This window comes from Stylophora pistillata, chromosome 5 (assembly GCF_964205215.1).
Source record: "Stylophora pistillata chromosome 5, jaStyPist1.2, whole genome shotgun sequence".
Taxonomy (NCBI): Eukaryota; Metazoa; Cnidaria; class Anthozoa; order Scleractinia; family Pocilloporidae; genus Stylophora; species Stylophora pistillata.
The window spans coordinates 19067777-19085837 of NC_142523.1; the positions used below are offsets into that span (position 1 = coordinate 19067777).

General features: G+C 38.9%; 2 protein-coding genes across 3 annotated transcripts; both read right to left on the bottom strand.

Annotated features, from left to right (window-relative positions):
* Positions 1 to 900: 900 nt before the first annotated feature.
* On the bottom strand, positions 901 to 5371 carry LOC111339512 (uncharacterized). Of its 2 annotated transcripts, none has more exons than XM_022946186.2 (3): positions 5074 to 5371; positions 2643 to 3818; positions 901 to 1878 (listed from the first exon to the last, which is right to left on the bottom strand). In XM_022946186.2, the coding sequence occupies exons 2-3, from the start codon at positions 3804 to 3806 to the stop codon at positions 1471 to 1473; spliced, it is 1572 nt and encodes a 523-aa protein (XP_022801921.2). In that variant the 5' UTR covers positions 3807 to 3818; positions 5074 to 5371; the 3' UTR covers positions 901 to 1470. The 2 variants fall into 2 exon arrangements, with proteins under 2 accessions (XP_022801921.2, XP_022801922.2); XM_022946187.2 differs by lacking the exon at positions 5074 to 5371 and adding an exon at positions 4620 to 5067.
* A 1615-nt stretch (positions 5372 to 6986) lies between these two features.
* Positions 6987 to 17984, bottom strand: LOC111339511 (serine/threonine-protein phosphatase 4 regulatory subunit 2-B). The gene is made up of 8 exons (XM_022946185.2): positions 17808 to 17984; positions 17616 to 17703; positions 15956 to 16004; positions 11135 to 11256; positions 10127 to 10220; positions 8734 to 8783; positions 7691 to 8196; positions 6987 to 7226 (listed from the first exon to the last, which is right to left on the bottom strand). The coding sequence occupies exons 1-8, from the start codon at positions 17857 to 17859 to the stop codon at positions 7126 to 7128; spliced, it is 1062 nt and encodes a 353-aa protein (XP_022801920.2). The 5' UTR covers positions 17860 to 17984; the 3' UTR covers positions 6987 to 7125.
* Between the last annotated feature and the right edge of the window lie 77 nt (positions 17985 to 18061).

Sequence of the window (18061 nt, forward strand, 5' to 3'; positions counted from 1 at the left end):
ATCGACCTGTTACTGTGGTGCTATGTGGAACCACATTGGTTTCGCGGCTATTCGAGATCAGTAGAGGCGTATAACTGCTGCTCAAATCAAAGGGAAACCGGAACCCCAATATGAAAAAACCGAAAGAGCACATCGGATACCAAATCCGATTACCCGTCAAAATTTTTGACGAAAACCGAAAACCAAATGCTGAAAACGGAAAATCCGCAAAACTTAATAGACAACAAAACCGAAATACCGAAGTTTTTTGGAACAAAAATCAAAAAACCGATCTAAAAAATAGCCAAAACCACAAAACCGCAAACCCCAATGCCCTTCTCCTTTAGTGTTGACAAGCCATAAAATACTTCATAGTACAACTAATAATCGATAACTATTTTAAGTTTTTTTTTCCTCAGGCAATTTTTCCAAAGACGATGGCATCTGATAACGTCTTTTCACGACAAAAACGTTGTGAACAACTCTGAATTGCTAAGTACTTTTTAATTCAAAGGGTTTGTTTCTGTAGATCGCAAACGCCTCATTCTTTTTCGTTTATTCATTGTTCTCAGTTCAAACAGTGCTGATTATAGTAAAAGTTTTGCGTGCGCTTTCTTTGTGTCATTTCGTAACGTTACGGTAACATTGCGTGTATTTAAACCGTATTGTTCATCGTAGTTTGTGCAGTTTTGTCCCGAAAGTTCGACTGCATTTTATCCTATCGCTTCGTGCAGCTTTTCCGCTGCTAGACAGGGAATTATCAATATTGCAACAAATTTTTAACGTGTCGTTTCGCTTCATTTTGTTTCTTTCCTCGATCTATGCCGGCCGCCGTCATCGGTTATTGCAATTAATCGTTCCGAAAGTCGTGTTGAAAATTGCCTTATAGTTGTTTGTCCTTATTAAAGAATCAGTCACCCATGGCAGTTATAGTTTCTTTTAATAGTTCTTTTAACACTCTACGTCATTATGATAACAATATACCAGTAACTGATCAATTTCGAGTGATTTGGGCGGATTACAATGACTGTTAACCTTTTTTTCACACTGAATCACGTGACCTCGTGGTCAAGCAATAATAATCTTGAGTAGGGCGGTGAATAACATATTAAAGATCTGCCGACAGTTGAAAGCCAAGTTTCTGTTACATCCGCCGATGTGACATTATCTTCGTTGAGATCTGAATTAACGAAACTGAAAAACTTTCTGTGCTGCCAGCTTGCTTTCATTCCACTATATAATGTATCGACATTTATTATCCAACTATGCTTCGTGGAGTACAAATAACGTGCGAGACGAGTACAAATATCACGCAAAATTTGTACTCCAAAAATATCCGCGAAATTCGCCCCCCATACTGAAATAACAATTTGGCGTGTTGGATAATAAATCTCTTATCAGACGATTTGTTGTGCAGTATTACAGTCAAAAGCTTCTCTTGGAACACCATTTGTCGAAATCATTTAATATGCAAGACTCTGTCATACCACTTTAATGCTGATTTGGATATACCCCATAGGCAGGTGGAGCAAAAGGTGGTGGGGGCTGATTGGGTGGAAGAAAGCCATAGGGCGGTGGCTGCATATAGGAGGGTGCAGATAGTGATGCTGCAGTGGGATCATACGTGAAGAATATAGAATCCACATCTAATGGATAATCAGGACCATCTTTCTGGTGGACATATTTGGCTGACACATCTGCTGACATGACTGGTCGCCAAAAGCGGCTCGCCAGAGCAGCAAATATATGTAGTAACATACTTCTGCCATGGATACCATCATGACCATCAATTCCACAACTCCAAGGGTTACCCAAAAATTTAAACTCAAGGCTTTTACCATAAATTTGCACCCTTTGAATGCCAAGGAGATACTGGGATTGGATCACATCCTGACAAATCTGAGCGAAACAAGACAATAAAACAGACACTTCAATTGAAACTGTACAATTAATGTTATTAAAAAAAATACCAATTTGTAGAAATGTGAAAAGTATGCATTACTGCACATATTGTTTTAATTTTGAGCAAGTTAACTGATCAATGTATGAAATACTGTGACAATGAGACTAACATTGTTGGTAGTGAATGGGACTGAGTGGAGTACAATGCAGGGAGTAATTAGGAAAATATTGACCCTGATTAATGTCAAACTTGTCAAACTTTATCAGTTAAAGGTGCTTCCTCAAGTCAAGTGGGAGTTTGGTGTAGCACAAGCCAATAATTGTGCTGTGAAGAACCAGTCAGATTTGAGCACTTGGTTATTGACAGTATAGGCTTACAACTTAAAACTGCTCTCTTCACCCAGAATGAGAACTCAAAAGTAGTAAAAGGGGATAATTTTCCTTGTATTTAGTCAGTGTTATTAGTAAGAGTAGGTGACAAAAACAAGACTTCCATGCCTCTGAGGGGAGACTGCGAGTTATGACTGTCTGTATGCATTCAGTTGATCTCTGAATTCCACAGGCATTAGTGACACACAAAAAATACTTTCAAACTGCAAGTAACCTTTCCCTCCTAGACTGAGAATACTTTAAATGAACAGCTGATAAAAAATGGCAAAATTTTCAGAGTTACCTGACCCCTAGGGTGATCTTGGGTATCATGGCAAATTTTTTTCTTTAAAAAGGTACTTAATGTAAAATTTACATAGATGACTACACACCTTTGTGACATCCTCGGGTGCATTTATTAGCCGCAACTTGTCAGTCTCATGCAAACTGACACAGAAGAAATGAGACTGAGTTGGCTGTGATGTTTTAAAGATCACACTACTCTTGTCAGAATCTTTCCTCGAGCAATCAATACTGGCTGCCACACTCCATCCATAAGCTTGCAAAGCTTCAAGTATCTTCAAAACCAGGAACCTTGAGTCCACAGCTTCATCACCTGATGCCCACCAAGGATTGCCTCGTAGCTTAAATTGCCAACTGGTGGCATAGGCTCTTTCTTCTTGAATGCCTCTTGACCAGAAAGTCTGAAGAGTGGTTCGAACAGCAGACACCAGCCCCTCTGGCGCACCAATCAGTCTCAACAAGTCATGACTGTTGAGACTGACTGTGAAGTACGATTGAGAGAGCTGCATTCCAGGCATGGGAGAAAACTGCATACCAGGAACAATATTAGGATCATACTCAAAAAATAGAGTATTGGCGCTGCTTCTTAGGTTGGAATTTGCATAAAGTTTCCACTGTTTGACCTGCAGTGCCCCAATGAGAGTGTGTAAAATCACTCTTGCATGAACTGTATCCTCACCATTTGCATACCAAGGATTTCCCTTCAATTTGATCATTAAAACATCATTCTCATACGTCCATCGCTGTATTCCTTGAGGCCAGGACTTCTCCATGACATCTTTGAACAAGTGATGGAGATCCATTGGACCATTTAGCACCATCAAACTGTCAAAACTGCTGAGGCCCACAATAAGAAATGGCAAAGATGGACAGATGGCAGCGGTATCTTTCTTGAAAATCCAGGTTGTGAGATCAGTTGTCTGTGTTAGGTCACTTGACATTTGTAACTTCCATCCATCATGGTAAAGCCTGTGCAGAACATTTCCAGCCATTTTCCTGGAAATAATTGCATCACTTGATGAAGTGGCAACACAGAATGGATTTCCTTTCAATTTGAATTCATGTACACCATTCATTTTGAATGTCTCTTGTTGTATCCCTTTAGGCCATGATTCCTGAATAACCTGGCGGATAATGCTTATCTCCCGATCAGTGCCAAGAATGACACGAAATTTGTCTGTTTCACGAACAGCAATACACATGTATTCAAAGCCCAGTGGTCGAGGAGGCAAGTTGGACTGATTTCCACCCATCTTTGTTAGTATCTGTGAACAAATTGGAGAGAGGAGAATTAACATAAAATAAATATTCAGAACATGCAGAACAGTGTAAAAATTAGATGGAGAAAGAAAGTGAAATTCTACTTTGGCTTTGCTTCTGGTAAAATGAATTTAATGTTCTCTTTCAATTGAATATTATTGGGCAACTGCACCAAAAGAAAAAAATTCCTTTTTTCATTACATTCATTTTGAAATCACTAGTACTGGTGATTCTTGTGATCTGATTGGCTCTCACTGGTACGATTTATCTACAAATCAACCATTTCTTACTCTAAATTGCATCTTTTCCCAGCCAATGAGGATGCTTTAATAATACATGACAGCTAATTGCATGTTTAGAGAAACCAATCAAATTGCAGGAAATAAAAAACAACTTTGGTAACTTTCAGCAAACCTGGTCACAACTGGATCAACAAAACATTTGTACAAACTAAAAAATCTTGTATCTGAGTGACAGACTTTTGCAGTTTCAAATGGATGTAATAAAGTGGTAACTGAATTGAATGGAGTGCAATCACAGCATCACATGCAGTAAACTAAATTGTGCACTAATTTATTTATCATCCTTTCAACAACACCTCTTTCAACAACACCTCTTTCAACAGCTGGTTTTCCGAGTCTCCGAGATTTTTATCCACAGAATTTCCATATTTTCTAATGTCAACAGAAAGCAAGCTGGTTCAAAATATTGTTACAATGCGAGTCTTATATGTATTCTTGCTGTCGTAAAATATCTTGATATAAATTATTTCGCAGCAATGTAACTGTTAATAGCGTACTCCTTACCTAAATGGACAATGTTGAACTTGTGCGCTAACTCTCGGATCAGAACAGACTGAATGAAAGTCAAGTCAGCAAATCGATTACAGTTATACTCTTAAAAAGTTCCGCATACCACTTTGTTGAATCGATCGCCCAATTCACGAAGGAATCGACCTCCTTCGGAAATCGAAAGATCAAAAACGTCCGATTACGGTGTATTTAATCGCGAGGTCAACAATCTTTTAAATGTGAGTCGTCGGATATTTAACCCGTAGGTACGGTTTGAAATCTTAGGTCACTTTCAAGCTCGCACAAATCAGTGAAATATCGACGCCTACGATGGACTTATCTGGGGCTGATCCAGTGACGTACACAAAGCTGTCGGGCAGCAGCTTACATAATCAAAGACAATTTCCAACCAGCCATGCATTGGAGAAAATAAGAACAAAAATAATAACAAACAGAGTCACAAACACACCCGCAATCTTCAGAGAGACTTGCAATCTGCGTTCGGATATTTCAAGGCAGAAACCATTTAATTAGATGCAGACCCACTCCTTTCGTGTTTACCCCCTGGAAACGAGGGGTTACGACAGAGCCGAAAAAAAGTTGTGATCATAGGATATCTAGAACCATGACACTCTGAATTCTGCAGATGTGACTGACAGTTTTCAATTAGAGGCTAAAATGTTGATAAATGGGTACTTAGTCTAGTAATGTCTCGCTCCTTATTCAGTGCTCATCACTACTTGGATCGGTCTTCGATCCTCGGCAGCTCTCTTGACCAGCGGTCGGGAAGGAAAGATTAACGGAGTGCCTGGGACTACACTGCTAAAGAGCTTAGCGTTTCGTGACCTAGAAACAATTCGCGTTCAAACGGTATAATTGCTAAAAATTAAACAGTTTCTAAACACGAAGCCTCAACAGCCATCCCACCAGGCAGTTAACAGTTAACATTTTTTTTTTAAACGTGGAGAAACACTTAGCTAGAAGCTAGTTTACAGGTTTTCCACCAAACAACTGAAACAAAAAGGCCAGCACGGACATTTGACTGTTCTCAGTGCACGGGGTTAGGGAATTCGAACCTTGTCTGGGTGGGGTGGGAATTTGAACCGGACACACAAGTCATTCCAGCGGAATTCATGAGTTTTTCAAAAGGTAGAATTCACTATTGTGAACAGATAGCTTGGAAGAAAAGGTGAACACGAAAGTCAAGGTCGCTGATCTCGCCTGTTACGGCGAAAATTACCATCCCCTGAAGCCAGGACTTAAGTAGGACATTTGAACACAATTTTGGCCCTGGGGGGCGAGAAATTAGAGCAGTCTTCAAAAGTTAAATGCCCAGTGGGGGAGGGGAGGATTAGGGCTAGGCTAGGGTTTGAAGCTTCAAATTGATCGACGCGTTTGCAATTAATTTGAAGGCAGATTGCGAATAATACTTTTCGACTATTTTAATTCTTTGCTTTGGTTCTCTACACTTAAGGGAGGCAATTCCTATTTATGGATAAAAAAGAAATTTCTACGCTAGATATAATAGCCTCTGTTTAATGTTAAATTGGACCCAAGTTAAGTTATATAGAGCTCATGAATCGAAGCGTCAGTGTTTCTTTAGAGAAACTTCTGTTACGGAAATCCATTCTCTCTCTCTCTCTCTCTCTCTCTCTCTCTCTCTCTCTCTCTCTCTCTCTCTCTCTCTCTCTCTCTCTCTCTCTCTCTCTCTCTCTCTCTCTCTCTCTCTCTCTCTCCAAATCATGACTTGAGAAAAGAGTCTCAAAAATAGTTGATCCTCCACTGAAGGAGGAGAGTGTAAAACTTGAAAAAAAAAAAAAAAAGAGAGTTGCGTTGGTTAACAAAGGCTGGAAGAAAGGAATGGGTAAAATAATGAGAAAGCAGCAGCTACGACTTGGAAGCTAAAAAAGGAGGGAATCAAAATCAGAAATGACACCTTTGAGATTCCTGAACACGGACATTCAAGACAAACCGCATAAAATAAAACGGAATATGTAAAGAAAAGTTGACCTTATGGATAGAGCTATGGACAGTGCTAATTGCGAAGGTATAAAGTATATAACTGAAGAAAAAGGTATCTTTGCGCAGAACTTCCCTTGATTGGTAAAAAAATTAAGTCTGACTCTCCAACATGGGAGAAGTTAAGTCGTACGAAACATGTTTGCAAAGTAATGGTTGCAGTGGGAAACATAAAAGCCAGCGTTGCAATTTGATTGGACAATAAAAATTGGAAATTCTCTTTGAGGTCTACAAGGACTTTCCCTATTATAAACAGTGAATGAGAAAACAAACACTGACAAAATATTACTAAGATAAAAATTATGCAAACAAGAGAATGTTCTTTCGTTTGAACGACCGCTCTAAACAACTTAAATGTGTCAGTTAAAAAATGTAGTTGATGCGGCAATGAACACTTTATCTTGTGAAGTTACTTGTCTTTCAAACTCGAAGGAATTGGGAGCAGTCATTTGTTGATAGACAGGAACATTATCACTGAACTGAAGTACATATACACTGTATGTTAATTTTCATCCATCGGCTCTTCATCTCCATTTGTTTCGATTTTCTCGGGGCTTTTTGAAGTCTCTCTTTCAAGAGTCTGTTGCTCGGCTGAGTCACTTTCTGAAAATCAAATTAAAGAAAAGGTTTTGAAAATAAATAAGACAAAATAGTCGAAAGGATGTGATGTTAAAACAAATTTTTGAGTGATTCATTGATTGATTTAATATTAAAATTCGTTTATTCTGTAATTTTCATTGTGTTATTTTAAGAGGTTTTCCGTCCCTTTTCTTTTGTTCCGCGTGCTTAAAACGGAAAGAAGTGTCGAGAGATAGAGGGGAGGGGGGGCGGGGAGGGTAGGGAAGGGTAGCGCAGGGGAGAGCACGGGAAGGCAAGGGAAGGCACTGTTACCTCAACAGGCTTTTGAGGATTGAAAAACGGCTGATTATTTTCTTCTGGTTCAGAATGAGGGTGGAATGAGTTACAGTGTAGAGTGATTCAAAGAAATCCATGTTCAAATGTACCACACTTGACTTTCCTTAGGTTGTATAACACTGTACTCGTTCAATTTCAAGTCCTCCACTCACTTGTTTCCGTTATTGATGGTTGTATTGAATCTTTCTGAGGTACTTGGGTGGCTTCTTTTTCTTCTGCAGGACTCCCAGATGCACAAGTCACAGGCAACCCATCATTACGATCTCTTTGTGGCGCCTGCTCTAGTTCAACATATTCTGCGTCTCTTGTACTCTGTATTTCACTCTTTTCTTCGCGTACTTCGTGTTCTGGTGGAACTGACGAGGCTTCCGATTCCACTCCGGTGGAATTGGCTGTTGAATTGGCTTCATTAAAATGTTCTTGAGTATCATGCCCATTTTCATGTGCGTTTAAGGGTGTAGGTCCATTTGTGCCTGGTGTGACATTTAGCGTCACGTTATCTGGCGTGACATGGGGCGAAAGTCGTTCATCGTAACCATGGTCTGCGACAAAGCTTCCCTCAGACGAGGCTCCTAAGCTCATAACTCCGTTTGTAACTGGACCATTAGGGACATTTGACAACGTGTGCTGCCCATCAATGTTGTTAGTGAGTCCATAGCTGGCAGAAATAAGAAAAGAAATCCGCTATGCAACATTCACTCGAAAAACATCGCTGATGGAAAAAAAACATTACTTAGCTACAATACCGTAGATATTCAAGAATCGCATGGGTGGTTTGCACGTTACGTCATTGCCGCCATGTTGGTGGACGTAAACAATAGATACCTCATTAGCTTCTTTTGTTCGTCCACCAGCATGTGTTCCTTTCACCATTGTTACCTGTGTCTCTAGAGATTGGTTGCAAACCACCTTATAGTATCAGTGGATGTTCTTTGACAAAGTCTCAAACGTCCAAGATTACAGCACGACATAGGAATTCCCCTTTACGGCTACTGAACTTTCTCTCTGAATTATTTAAAAGAACTTGGTGCTTATGCAGTAAGTCAACATACATGTAGCTCTGTCAAGTTGATAAGTTTATCAACACCTATAAATTACTTGCTGCAGTGAATTTGTAACGAAAGTTACATTTTTAGTCACTAATAAGGGTTGAGGGGTCTGGGAGCATTAAAAAATAAAACCTTTATGTACTTACACAGTAACTTCATCTCTGCCAAAATCCACTGTGCTAACCACAAGTACATTCTGAAAATAAGAGTGTCCACAAGTTGAGATATGCAAATGGAAACAGAACCAAAAGACAAATCGGTGGTTAACAAAGTGACTGATTATGGTGTGCTCTTGAGCAATTCAAGCCACAGCTCCTTTGCTTGCCATAGGAAGAAAATACTCTGGTCAACATTACTCCTGCAAAAATTGCTGATCTCCCCACTGCACAAATACAATGTACATGTGCTGAGTAGTAAAACACAACTAGTTACCTTTCCCTTCAGACACACTTAAAATCAATGTATTTTGTGACAGGAATTCAGCGACACTGCAATCTTAAGGTGAATCCAGGAAGATTCTGGTGTAGAGTGATTTTCATGTATTAAACATCTCCAAAGAGATCAATATACTCTTTGTAACATTAACCCTTTCACTCCCGAGACCTAACAGTACTGTTAATTCTCCCCTCTAACTACACATTTCCTTGTAAATTAGTTATAGGAATTTGACATTATATCAAGATAACTTGTGCCTGATAAGTTTGAGTATTCTCATATCCTGTTTGCTGGATAATGTGTGGATATTATAGGCAGAAGTTACATATTCATCACTTCTGGGAGTTAACAGGTAAACAGTGATGGTCACCACTTTTTGTAGAACTTATACCCAGTTGTGTCCAAAGAAATATACTGTATGAAAATGTGTTGCTGTTGTTTCATTCAGTTTGTAAGTGTACTGTCAGTAAAGTTCTTTCATGAAGCAGTAGTCTACATTTTGCATCTGACAGCAAATTTGGTTGGCTTTTTTGTACTTTCTACAGCAGTATTTAAGATCAGCTTTGTACTTTCGTTATCACTGGACTCTACCACAATTGGTGTCAGATGCAATATGCAAAACAGACTTATTTTTCTTCCATGCAAAGTTAAAATAAGTGGAACTCTTGAGCTGGCTTTTTCCTTTTGTTGGGAATAAATGGAGGACAAATATTGATGTAGACTAGGGTTACTGCTTGATAATTGTATGGTGATTTTACACCACATGGTGTAAAGTAGCCAACTAAATAGCATGACAGTTAAAGGATGGGTTTTAAGATGAAACACAGCAATCCACTCAAATTCCAATCCAACAAGATATGAAGCAGATCAGTGTTTGCTACTTCCAAGTTGCACAGATGTACACGCACCACAAAGAAATTCAACTCAGCGCCACCAATAAAACCATCCAAACAGAGATTGCCAGTACAACAGGTCTCACACTCTGGACCACCAGGTTTCAATCTGACTTGTTAATCAAATGCCCAAGTGTCCTCACTAAATGTCTTTGCAAATGCATTGTATGACTGACTACCAAAGCACACTGTGACTCACACTCTACTGTACCTTTTCAACTCCTCTCATGAATTTTTCACTGTTGCTGTAGTTTTTCCTGGGTTCCATCATCAACTCACACAGTCTTTGAATAGTAAAGGGTGCACTAGTGAGAAGAAAATATCCAATGAGACTCTCATCTATCACAGATGTAAAGAAGAATTGCCAATTGAGTTGTTAATGAATAAGTCACGCAGAGAAAATTACGCCTACACATTCAGGATGGGGGAGTTTGTGACAAAACAGTTAACATATTACCCTTCCCATACAACAGCTTTTATCTAGTTATTTAATCACTTATTTATTAGAATTATTTTGTCAGTTCTTTTCTTTTTTGGGGGGGGGGGGGCAGCACTTCAGATCTTCTAAAATTCAATGATACCCTTAGTTACTAAATGTTCATGTTTACGACATTTAATCTGGATTCAAGGTTCAGAGAAATTGAAAAATACAAGAAACTGTACATGCTGAATTGTTTAGTTGCCAGTACATGTACACTGTAAGTGTCATGTGGTTTAAGTTTATATAATGTACTATGTCTAAGTATTACTACACTCCAGAAAGCTTAAATGTTATAAGATGGTTAGTTCAGGTTGTAGTGTCAGATTGCCCAACAATCTGGGTCTTAAAATAACAGAGGGAAATGTATTGCATACGTAGACATCTGCAAACAGCTGCTGTTCTAGTCTCTTCAGATAAGAATGGTAAACTGTAGGTCCTATCTTCCACATCTTCCAGGGCTCGACACTAATGGTAGCCCACTAGCCACAGACTAGTAGAAATTCAGTTATGGTTGGTGGTTTTTGGTCCTCCTTTATCCAGTTTGGCTGGTAAACGAACTGACATTGTCGTAGCATCTAAGATGTCACCAGCCACTTGGCTAGTAAGTTGAAAAGTTAGTGTTGCGCCCTGTCTTCTCTGCACTGGTTAGCAGGGGATGTTGTAAAGCACTTTGGAGCATATTCATATAGAAATTGTACCACATAAATCCTTTATTACCACTATCATCATCAAGTTTACCTTGTGAATGAATCCAGACAATCCAAAAGTCTCTGCCTCATTACTTCAAAGTCTGCTGTAATAGTTGGTTCAGAGGATGAAGCATTCCTGGATGGGCTGCTCTCGAAGAATTCTCGCATTACCTAGTTAATGTAAAAATACATGTACATATAACATGTGCACATGATTGAAACAAGGTCAAATTTAGCCTATGATGACAGGTTCATTTATGGCATTAACTGTTTACATGAACAAGCCTCCACTGATCAGTATGAAAAAAAAAAATTTCCCAAAGTAACTTCTGAAGAACATAAAGAGCCTCTAGTCACATTCATTGAAATTTAACATGCCTAAGAAGTTAATGTAAAATTATACACCTGACTAGTAAGGGAGAATTTTTATCCCAAACAACTAAATGAAAACTTCTTTCTGTGTCACAGGACATCAACCAGGTAGTGAGCTGAGGTTTTGTTTCTCAGCCTGTTTTGTTACCTGACATAGATTACACAGTTTACATGCACAGAAATATACAGGTGCATAACTCTGCACAGACAGATGCTTATACCTCAATGCATCTTACAACAACATGCACACTTTGGAATTGGAAACATATCAAGCAGACATTGTTCTAAGCTGCTGTTATCCATGCTGCCAACCTCTGGGAAAACAACATTTCTGAAGAATCATGGCTAGGGTAGCTGAATTTTTGGGTGCTTGGAGATAAAAAAGCAACAGGACTTGTAAAAACCAGCAGTAAAGCTTTACTCTTGCAGAATAAATGCTCACTTCCCCTGCTTAAAACTACATGGGACTACATCACAGTATATTACCTACAATTGTTTCATTTCCATGTCTTTGCTTGTAAATATCCATACCAATTAAACAACTGCAGGCAGCATTGAACACTCTGCACAAGGGGTTTAATAGGGCTCAGAGGTCAGAGAATTATCTGCCTGAATTTTGACTGCAAGAGCTATTTTCATTCAAACAAACTAAGGTATTATTCTGCTGTTAAAAGACATGATTTTCCCACTACATGTTGTCATTCAAAACAGAAATTAACATAATAATTTGGATATATCAACAAAGTTGAAATGGTAAATTGGCCACCGTAATGATTACAAAAGCTGACGTTTCGAGCGTTAGCCCTTCGTCGGAGCGAAGGGCTAACGCTCGAAACGTCAGCTTTTGTAATCATTATGGTGGCCAATTTACCATTTCAACTTTGTTGATATATCCAAATTATTTCGTTACTCCCACCGACGCAGCCCCAAACAGTTTCTTTCGAAACTATCAGCCTTTATTCAGAAATTAACATAAACTGAATAAATGCACAGTACTGTACATGCTGTTCGACAGAGCTGAAAAACATCTACACATATTAAGAACTTTCACCAGTTCACACTTGAAACCAGAGCAACACCACACTAAAATGGTAGAACCAAATACTGTATCTTTTGGACGCCATAGTTTTATTTCTGTACACAAGCTGAAATTTGGCTACAAATTTTTACATTTTGATGTAAAAAATGCATTTTTGTAGATTGGGCTACAATAACATGAATATGTGACCCACAGGTCCTTTACTAAAAAGCAATTTTAAATGGATGAAGGATATGTGACCCTCCACAGGAATTTGGGAAAAAGGTGAATGCATGGGCACGCGTGCCATGACACGGCACGCTAAGCATGTCATAAGGTCACAGATATGCGCATTTTAATAAGCAAAACAAAGAGTGTCACGGTAGCTTTTGTTTGCTTTTGTCTCAGGTGGCATGTTAAATGTCACACTTAACATGCAATTTGGCACACATGCAATAAGGCATGGGTGTCATATTGCACGCGTGCCATAAGACACATAGCAGGATCAACGAGAAATGAAAAGTCACCATTATGAGTGTTCATTAAAAGCCTCGAAGTATTAAATTCTTGAATGTCCATCTGGCGATACAAATCATTAAAAAGAAACTAGAAAAGAAAAGAAACAGTGCTAACCAAAAAATACATACTGGATTAAACCCCTGAATGTTTTATATTTCAGTTTATAAACTCAGACGAGGTCTATTTTTAATATAAACTCCCAAAGTAAGCTAACGCATACATTTGAACGAACTCAGTCGGTTCTTGAGTTGGTCTTAATTTAAATTTGAAGCAGTATGGAACTGTTCTGAGCAAAAAAAATACCATACAATAAAATTTAAGAAGGTAGATACAATAATATTTTTCTAGTGTGTCAGCAAAATACAGCAATCAGAAGCGAGCTGTTAACAACATCAAGTGAGAGAACTCTCACTTGGTCTAGCACCAGACCCCTCACAGTCAAATCTTGAGCCCAGTCACAGACTCACACAATGGCACACGCTTTGCTGCTATAGTTACAGAAACACAAAATCTCTCAGTCATTGGGAAAACCAATCTGTCTAGTTTATATCATGGAGTGTAATCAAGAAGAATATCAGTGTTTAAATTTGGATTCGGGAAATTTGGAACGTTTGGAAAGCGTGTCAGAAATCTACTTTGTATTGCACAAGAATGAGGAGGAAACCATTCACTCGGAGTCTGAGAGAAGCAGTTCAGACAGTGATTCCTGTGATGACTTCAATGACACCGAACACGTGGAATTTGACTTCATGGACCTTGATATGTCGGAGAAAGCCATAGTTCTCAAATTCTACAGAGAAACCTGACACTCTAGTTGGCAACTTTCTCTTTATTGGAGATACTGTGTTCTTGTCGCTCAGTAGAAGGTATAGGCGGATTCATGCTGATGTCATTGTTTACATTTTTGCTCATTTACATACAGCTTTGCATAAAGAAGGAAGCATGTTAGATACAAATTGACTTCAGGCAGCTAAAGAGCTACAAAGCCTTAGTACATGGTGAAATTTTTAGCTCTTTGGGTGTAATAGTCAAGGAGAAATAGTCCATCAAAAACTGCAAAATTTCTGGGTGGCAAAAGCACTAATGAACTCATACATTCTATGTAAAATTCTGAGTTTTTAAACCTGTGTTGCACAAAAAGTATTCAATGTACTAGGCTCATATTCATTGGCCGAGTTAATCGTACTTTGACCTTTCGATATTCAGAACTGATTTATTTTTAGCTCCATCAGAAACTGAATCGCTTATGCTAATGAGGCAAATATTGTAAACAAGGACTCCCCTATAGTGTGGGGTTCATAGAAGTGTATGACTCACAAGGTAGACAGCGTCTTCGCTGACTGATTTCAAATCTAAATTAAGTCGCCACAGTTTAAAGTAAGATCTTAATCCTAAGTAAATTTTAGACACAGCCTCCATGAAAAGCAGAATTTTTTTTTTTCTTTCTTTCTTTTATTTGATTGTTGTTATCAAATTATTATTGTAGTTAGATAGATAGGTTTCTAGTATAGAATTAACTTAATCAACTGATGGAAAAACCATGTATAAATAAAGTTATCCTATCCTATCCTATCCTACACGGCTGCACAAGAGGCCGGTAGGGATAAAATTAACTTAAGACCCAAGTCTCTTGCATGGCCGTGTCCACCTTGTGAGCCAAAGGCTCTGGCAGACACGAACAAGCGTGGAAATTGTCGTAGAAAATGCTCATTTTCAGCATAGTGCCTCGGGATTTTTGGAACTGAGACACTTATGTTCCCTATACTATTCCTTATAATGCATTCAAACTCTCAATGGTTTCTCGCATAACTTAACACCGTGTCGCACAATGTGTGACACTTTTATGAAATAATCCTTCGCTTTTGCTCGAGACTTTTGCTGGGACGCCCGTGTTGGCGTTCGTTTTTGCGAGCCCATCTGTTCAAATAACTTCTACAGGCAATCACTTATTCGACCGCTGCCGTTCAAAAATTTGTTATTAGCCGTTTTTTATCCATTCGAAAATTTTCATAAGCCGTTTATCCCTGCAACCTCATCCATTAGAAACTTTTCATTAGCCATTTATCTGTTTGACCTCATCCATTCCAAAGTTTTCATTAACTGTTCATCCGTTTGACCTCGTCTGTTTGAAAATTTCAATTAGCTGTTCATCTGTTCCACCTCTTCTGTTTGAAAATTTTAATTAGCTGTTCATCCATTCACGGTATCTGTTGCGAACGGCTTGCCTAGCCATTCATCAACTGTTCGCTTGCCATTCCTTTCACTGTTTGAACGGCTACTGTTCGGAACGTTTTCGCGTGAGAAGTCACAACTATCCAATTTTGGTTATTGGATGAAAGATGAAAATCATTGCACAATAAAGACGCATGACTCTGTCACTAGTTTCGAACAGCATTTTTCAGGGACTTGAGCATGATAAGCTAGTGTGCCCTTTCACTCGTCAGTATGCCATTTCACTCGTCAATGTGCCATTCACTCGTCAGTTTGCCATTCCACTCACTAGTGTGCCATTTTGCTCGCTACCATGTCATTTTGCACGGTTTCTTTGTTTTTACGGGCTTGGCACACTTCTTTGTTCAACTGAACATGCAGTTTTGTTTTCAGCGTACGACAAAAACAAAAGCAAAATTTTAATTAGGCGTGCAATTTGACACACTGCTAGCAGACTCGCATGCGTGTCATTTAACTCACTACCTATTGTTCAGTGTGTTATTTTAGCGTGCCCGTGCATTCACCTTTTTACCCAAATTCCTGTGGAGGGTCCCATATTAGGGCTTTCAACATTCTTGAAATTACCTCCACATTGATTTGTTGTTATGGATTCATGGGCCTACTTGTGAGAAGCACAGTTCTTATTCAGCTCTGTCCAGGACATGTAGTTCTACTACTCAGTGTCTACACAGTTTAAAAAACACAGTAAAAGTATTATTGGTACAAGTACAATAACATTTCAGGTCTTACCTTGTCAAGTTTGAACAAGAAGACAGGTTTTAAAGAATTCCAGGGAAATCTGTACCAATGAATAAAAAAATTTATGCTTATTTCCTGCAGATAAGATTGGCCTGCTTTACCCTGGGCCTAGTTGCCAATTATAAATAGTTGAGCAGTTTCTATGTGAACAGCAAGAGGAGAAGCAGTGATTGGGAAAGCTGTGTGCCATGGGCATATGACACATAAGTAAAGGAAATGGCCTATTAGAAATCCACTCACACGGCCTAAAATGAACCTCTGCCATGGCAAGTGAAAACATACATTTGTGACTTAAATTTTAACGAAAGTCGCCGATTGGCAACCACCTGATAAAAAAAAAAAAAGAAAAACCTGATTCATTTGCTGATCTTTGGTCCAATTATAAAACAAACAAATGCCCCTATCTCCCATCTTTCTCTTTCTCCCTCCTGCTGTTCCATGACTCTTAGAGATACAAACACCTAAAAGAAGTCATGATCAAGTCAACTGATTTCATGGAGACAGACTTCATTCTATTACGTGAAGCATTGCAGTGTAGCCATCAACTTTGCAATGAGAAGTATGTTGACTAACTGTCAAGTGATTCAATACAGAAGTTTTAAATACCAATATTTTTTAGCTCTCTTCAAATGAGAGCTGTTTTTCAGCTGAGTGATGGATCAAAATCATACTGAGTATGATTTGTTCGCCGATCTCCGCGACTTTTTAGTAAAACATTTCTGCTACCAGGCATAGTCTCTTGTTTCTCTTTCTCTTGATCCTTAGTAGAATATTTTAATGGGTGAGTGGGCAAATGTGCCAACCAACTCTTTTTTTAAGGGAGCTCTGGATTGGATTGAGTCTACACAATCATCAGTTTACAGTTGAAGAAACAAGATTGTTTCAACAGAGAAGGGATATAAACAAGTTCATTAGATGGCACTGCCTTGTGCAGTGACTGCTTTTCACTTGAAGTGGACAGGTGTTCTTTTTTTTTTTTTTTACTCAAGTGACACCTGAATGAAACTATTTCATAACAATGCAAACTGCAAGTTGCTGCTGAACTGATACATGTGCCACCAAAAGTGACTTCAACCAAAAAAACAATTCCCATGTGTCATTTCTTCTAGCCCCACCCCATCACTGCAATGGAGAGGGTAAGGGCTTCAGGTTAGGAAGCAGAAAGGATGGGGGGGAATGTGATAGGGGAGGGTGGTTTAGTTGGAAGAAGAGGCTCATCACTGAATTTGGTATAATTTTGCCGTGTGACTTGTAAAGGACGGGGGAGTGCGAGTTTCTGGTCGATGGCCAAGAAAAATTTGCTAGACTAGTGGCAAGAAAACCCTTAACCCCATTTTTTTTTTGCGAGCAAGCCACGTTTTTAAATCCGCTGGCCATCGCATTAGCTAAATTATGGCTTGAAAGTAGTATGACAAAATATTGCTGTCGGCGTGTACATTGTAAACACAGACGTGACAGAAGCATACAATCCTGCCGGCTAATCCTCTAATTTACGACGAAAAATAACAATAGATCCAAAATTCGATTGAAGTATGTGAGGGAACCTTGATCGCATTCATTAACAAACACATGCGACCTTCCGTAACAAAAAATTAACATTTCAAAATGACATTACGTTAGCTACAGAATCATTTGACAGATGAACACTTACAAGACTCTCCCTGTCTTAGCGATGTACAATAGCATGTCCTCTAATTCTTGTGTAAGGACTTTTTCTGCATTCGTCGCGCTCTCGAACTCTGCCGGAAAAATCGTCAAAAGAACCGCGAATATCACAAATGGTACACTGAGAAAATTCCAATTTCATTGCCCGTAATTAACCCAACTTCTCACTGAGACTTACCATGCAGTGCTTGAAGGATTTCTTCATTATTCTCCATCGTTTGAATGAGCATCGAAACAGATTTTCGTTTGCGATTACCACGAGAAATGTTGCGAAAAATAAAAATATTCAAAACTCTGTCTGAATCGCGAACAACAAAAATGGCGCCATTGAAATTGACGTCATAGTTTGTGCCGGAGGTAGTCTCTCATCTCTCCTTATTTGGAAGAGGTTTCCAAACAAGTGTTATAACGCGAAACAGGATTGGTCACTCA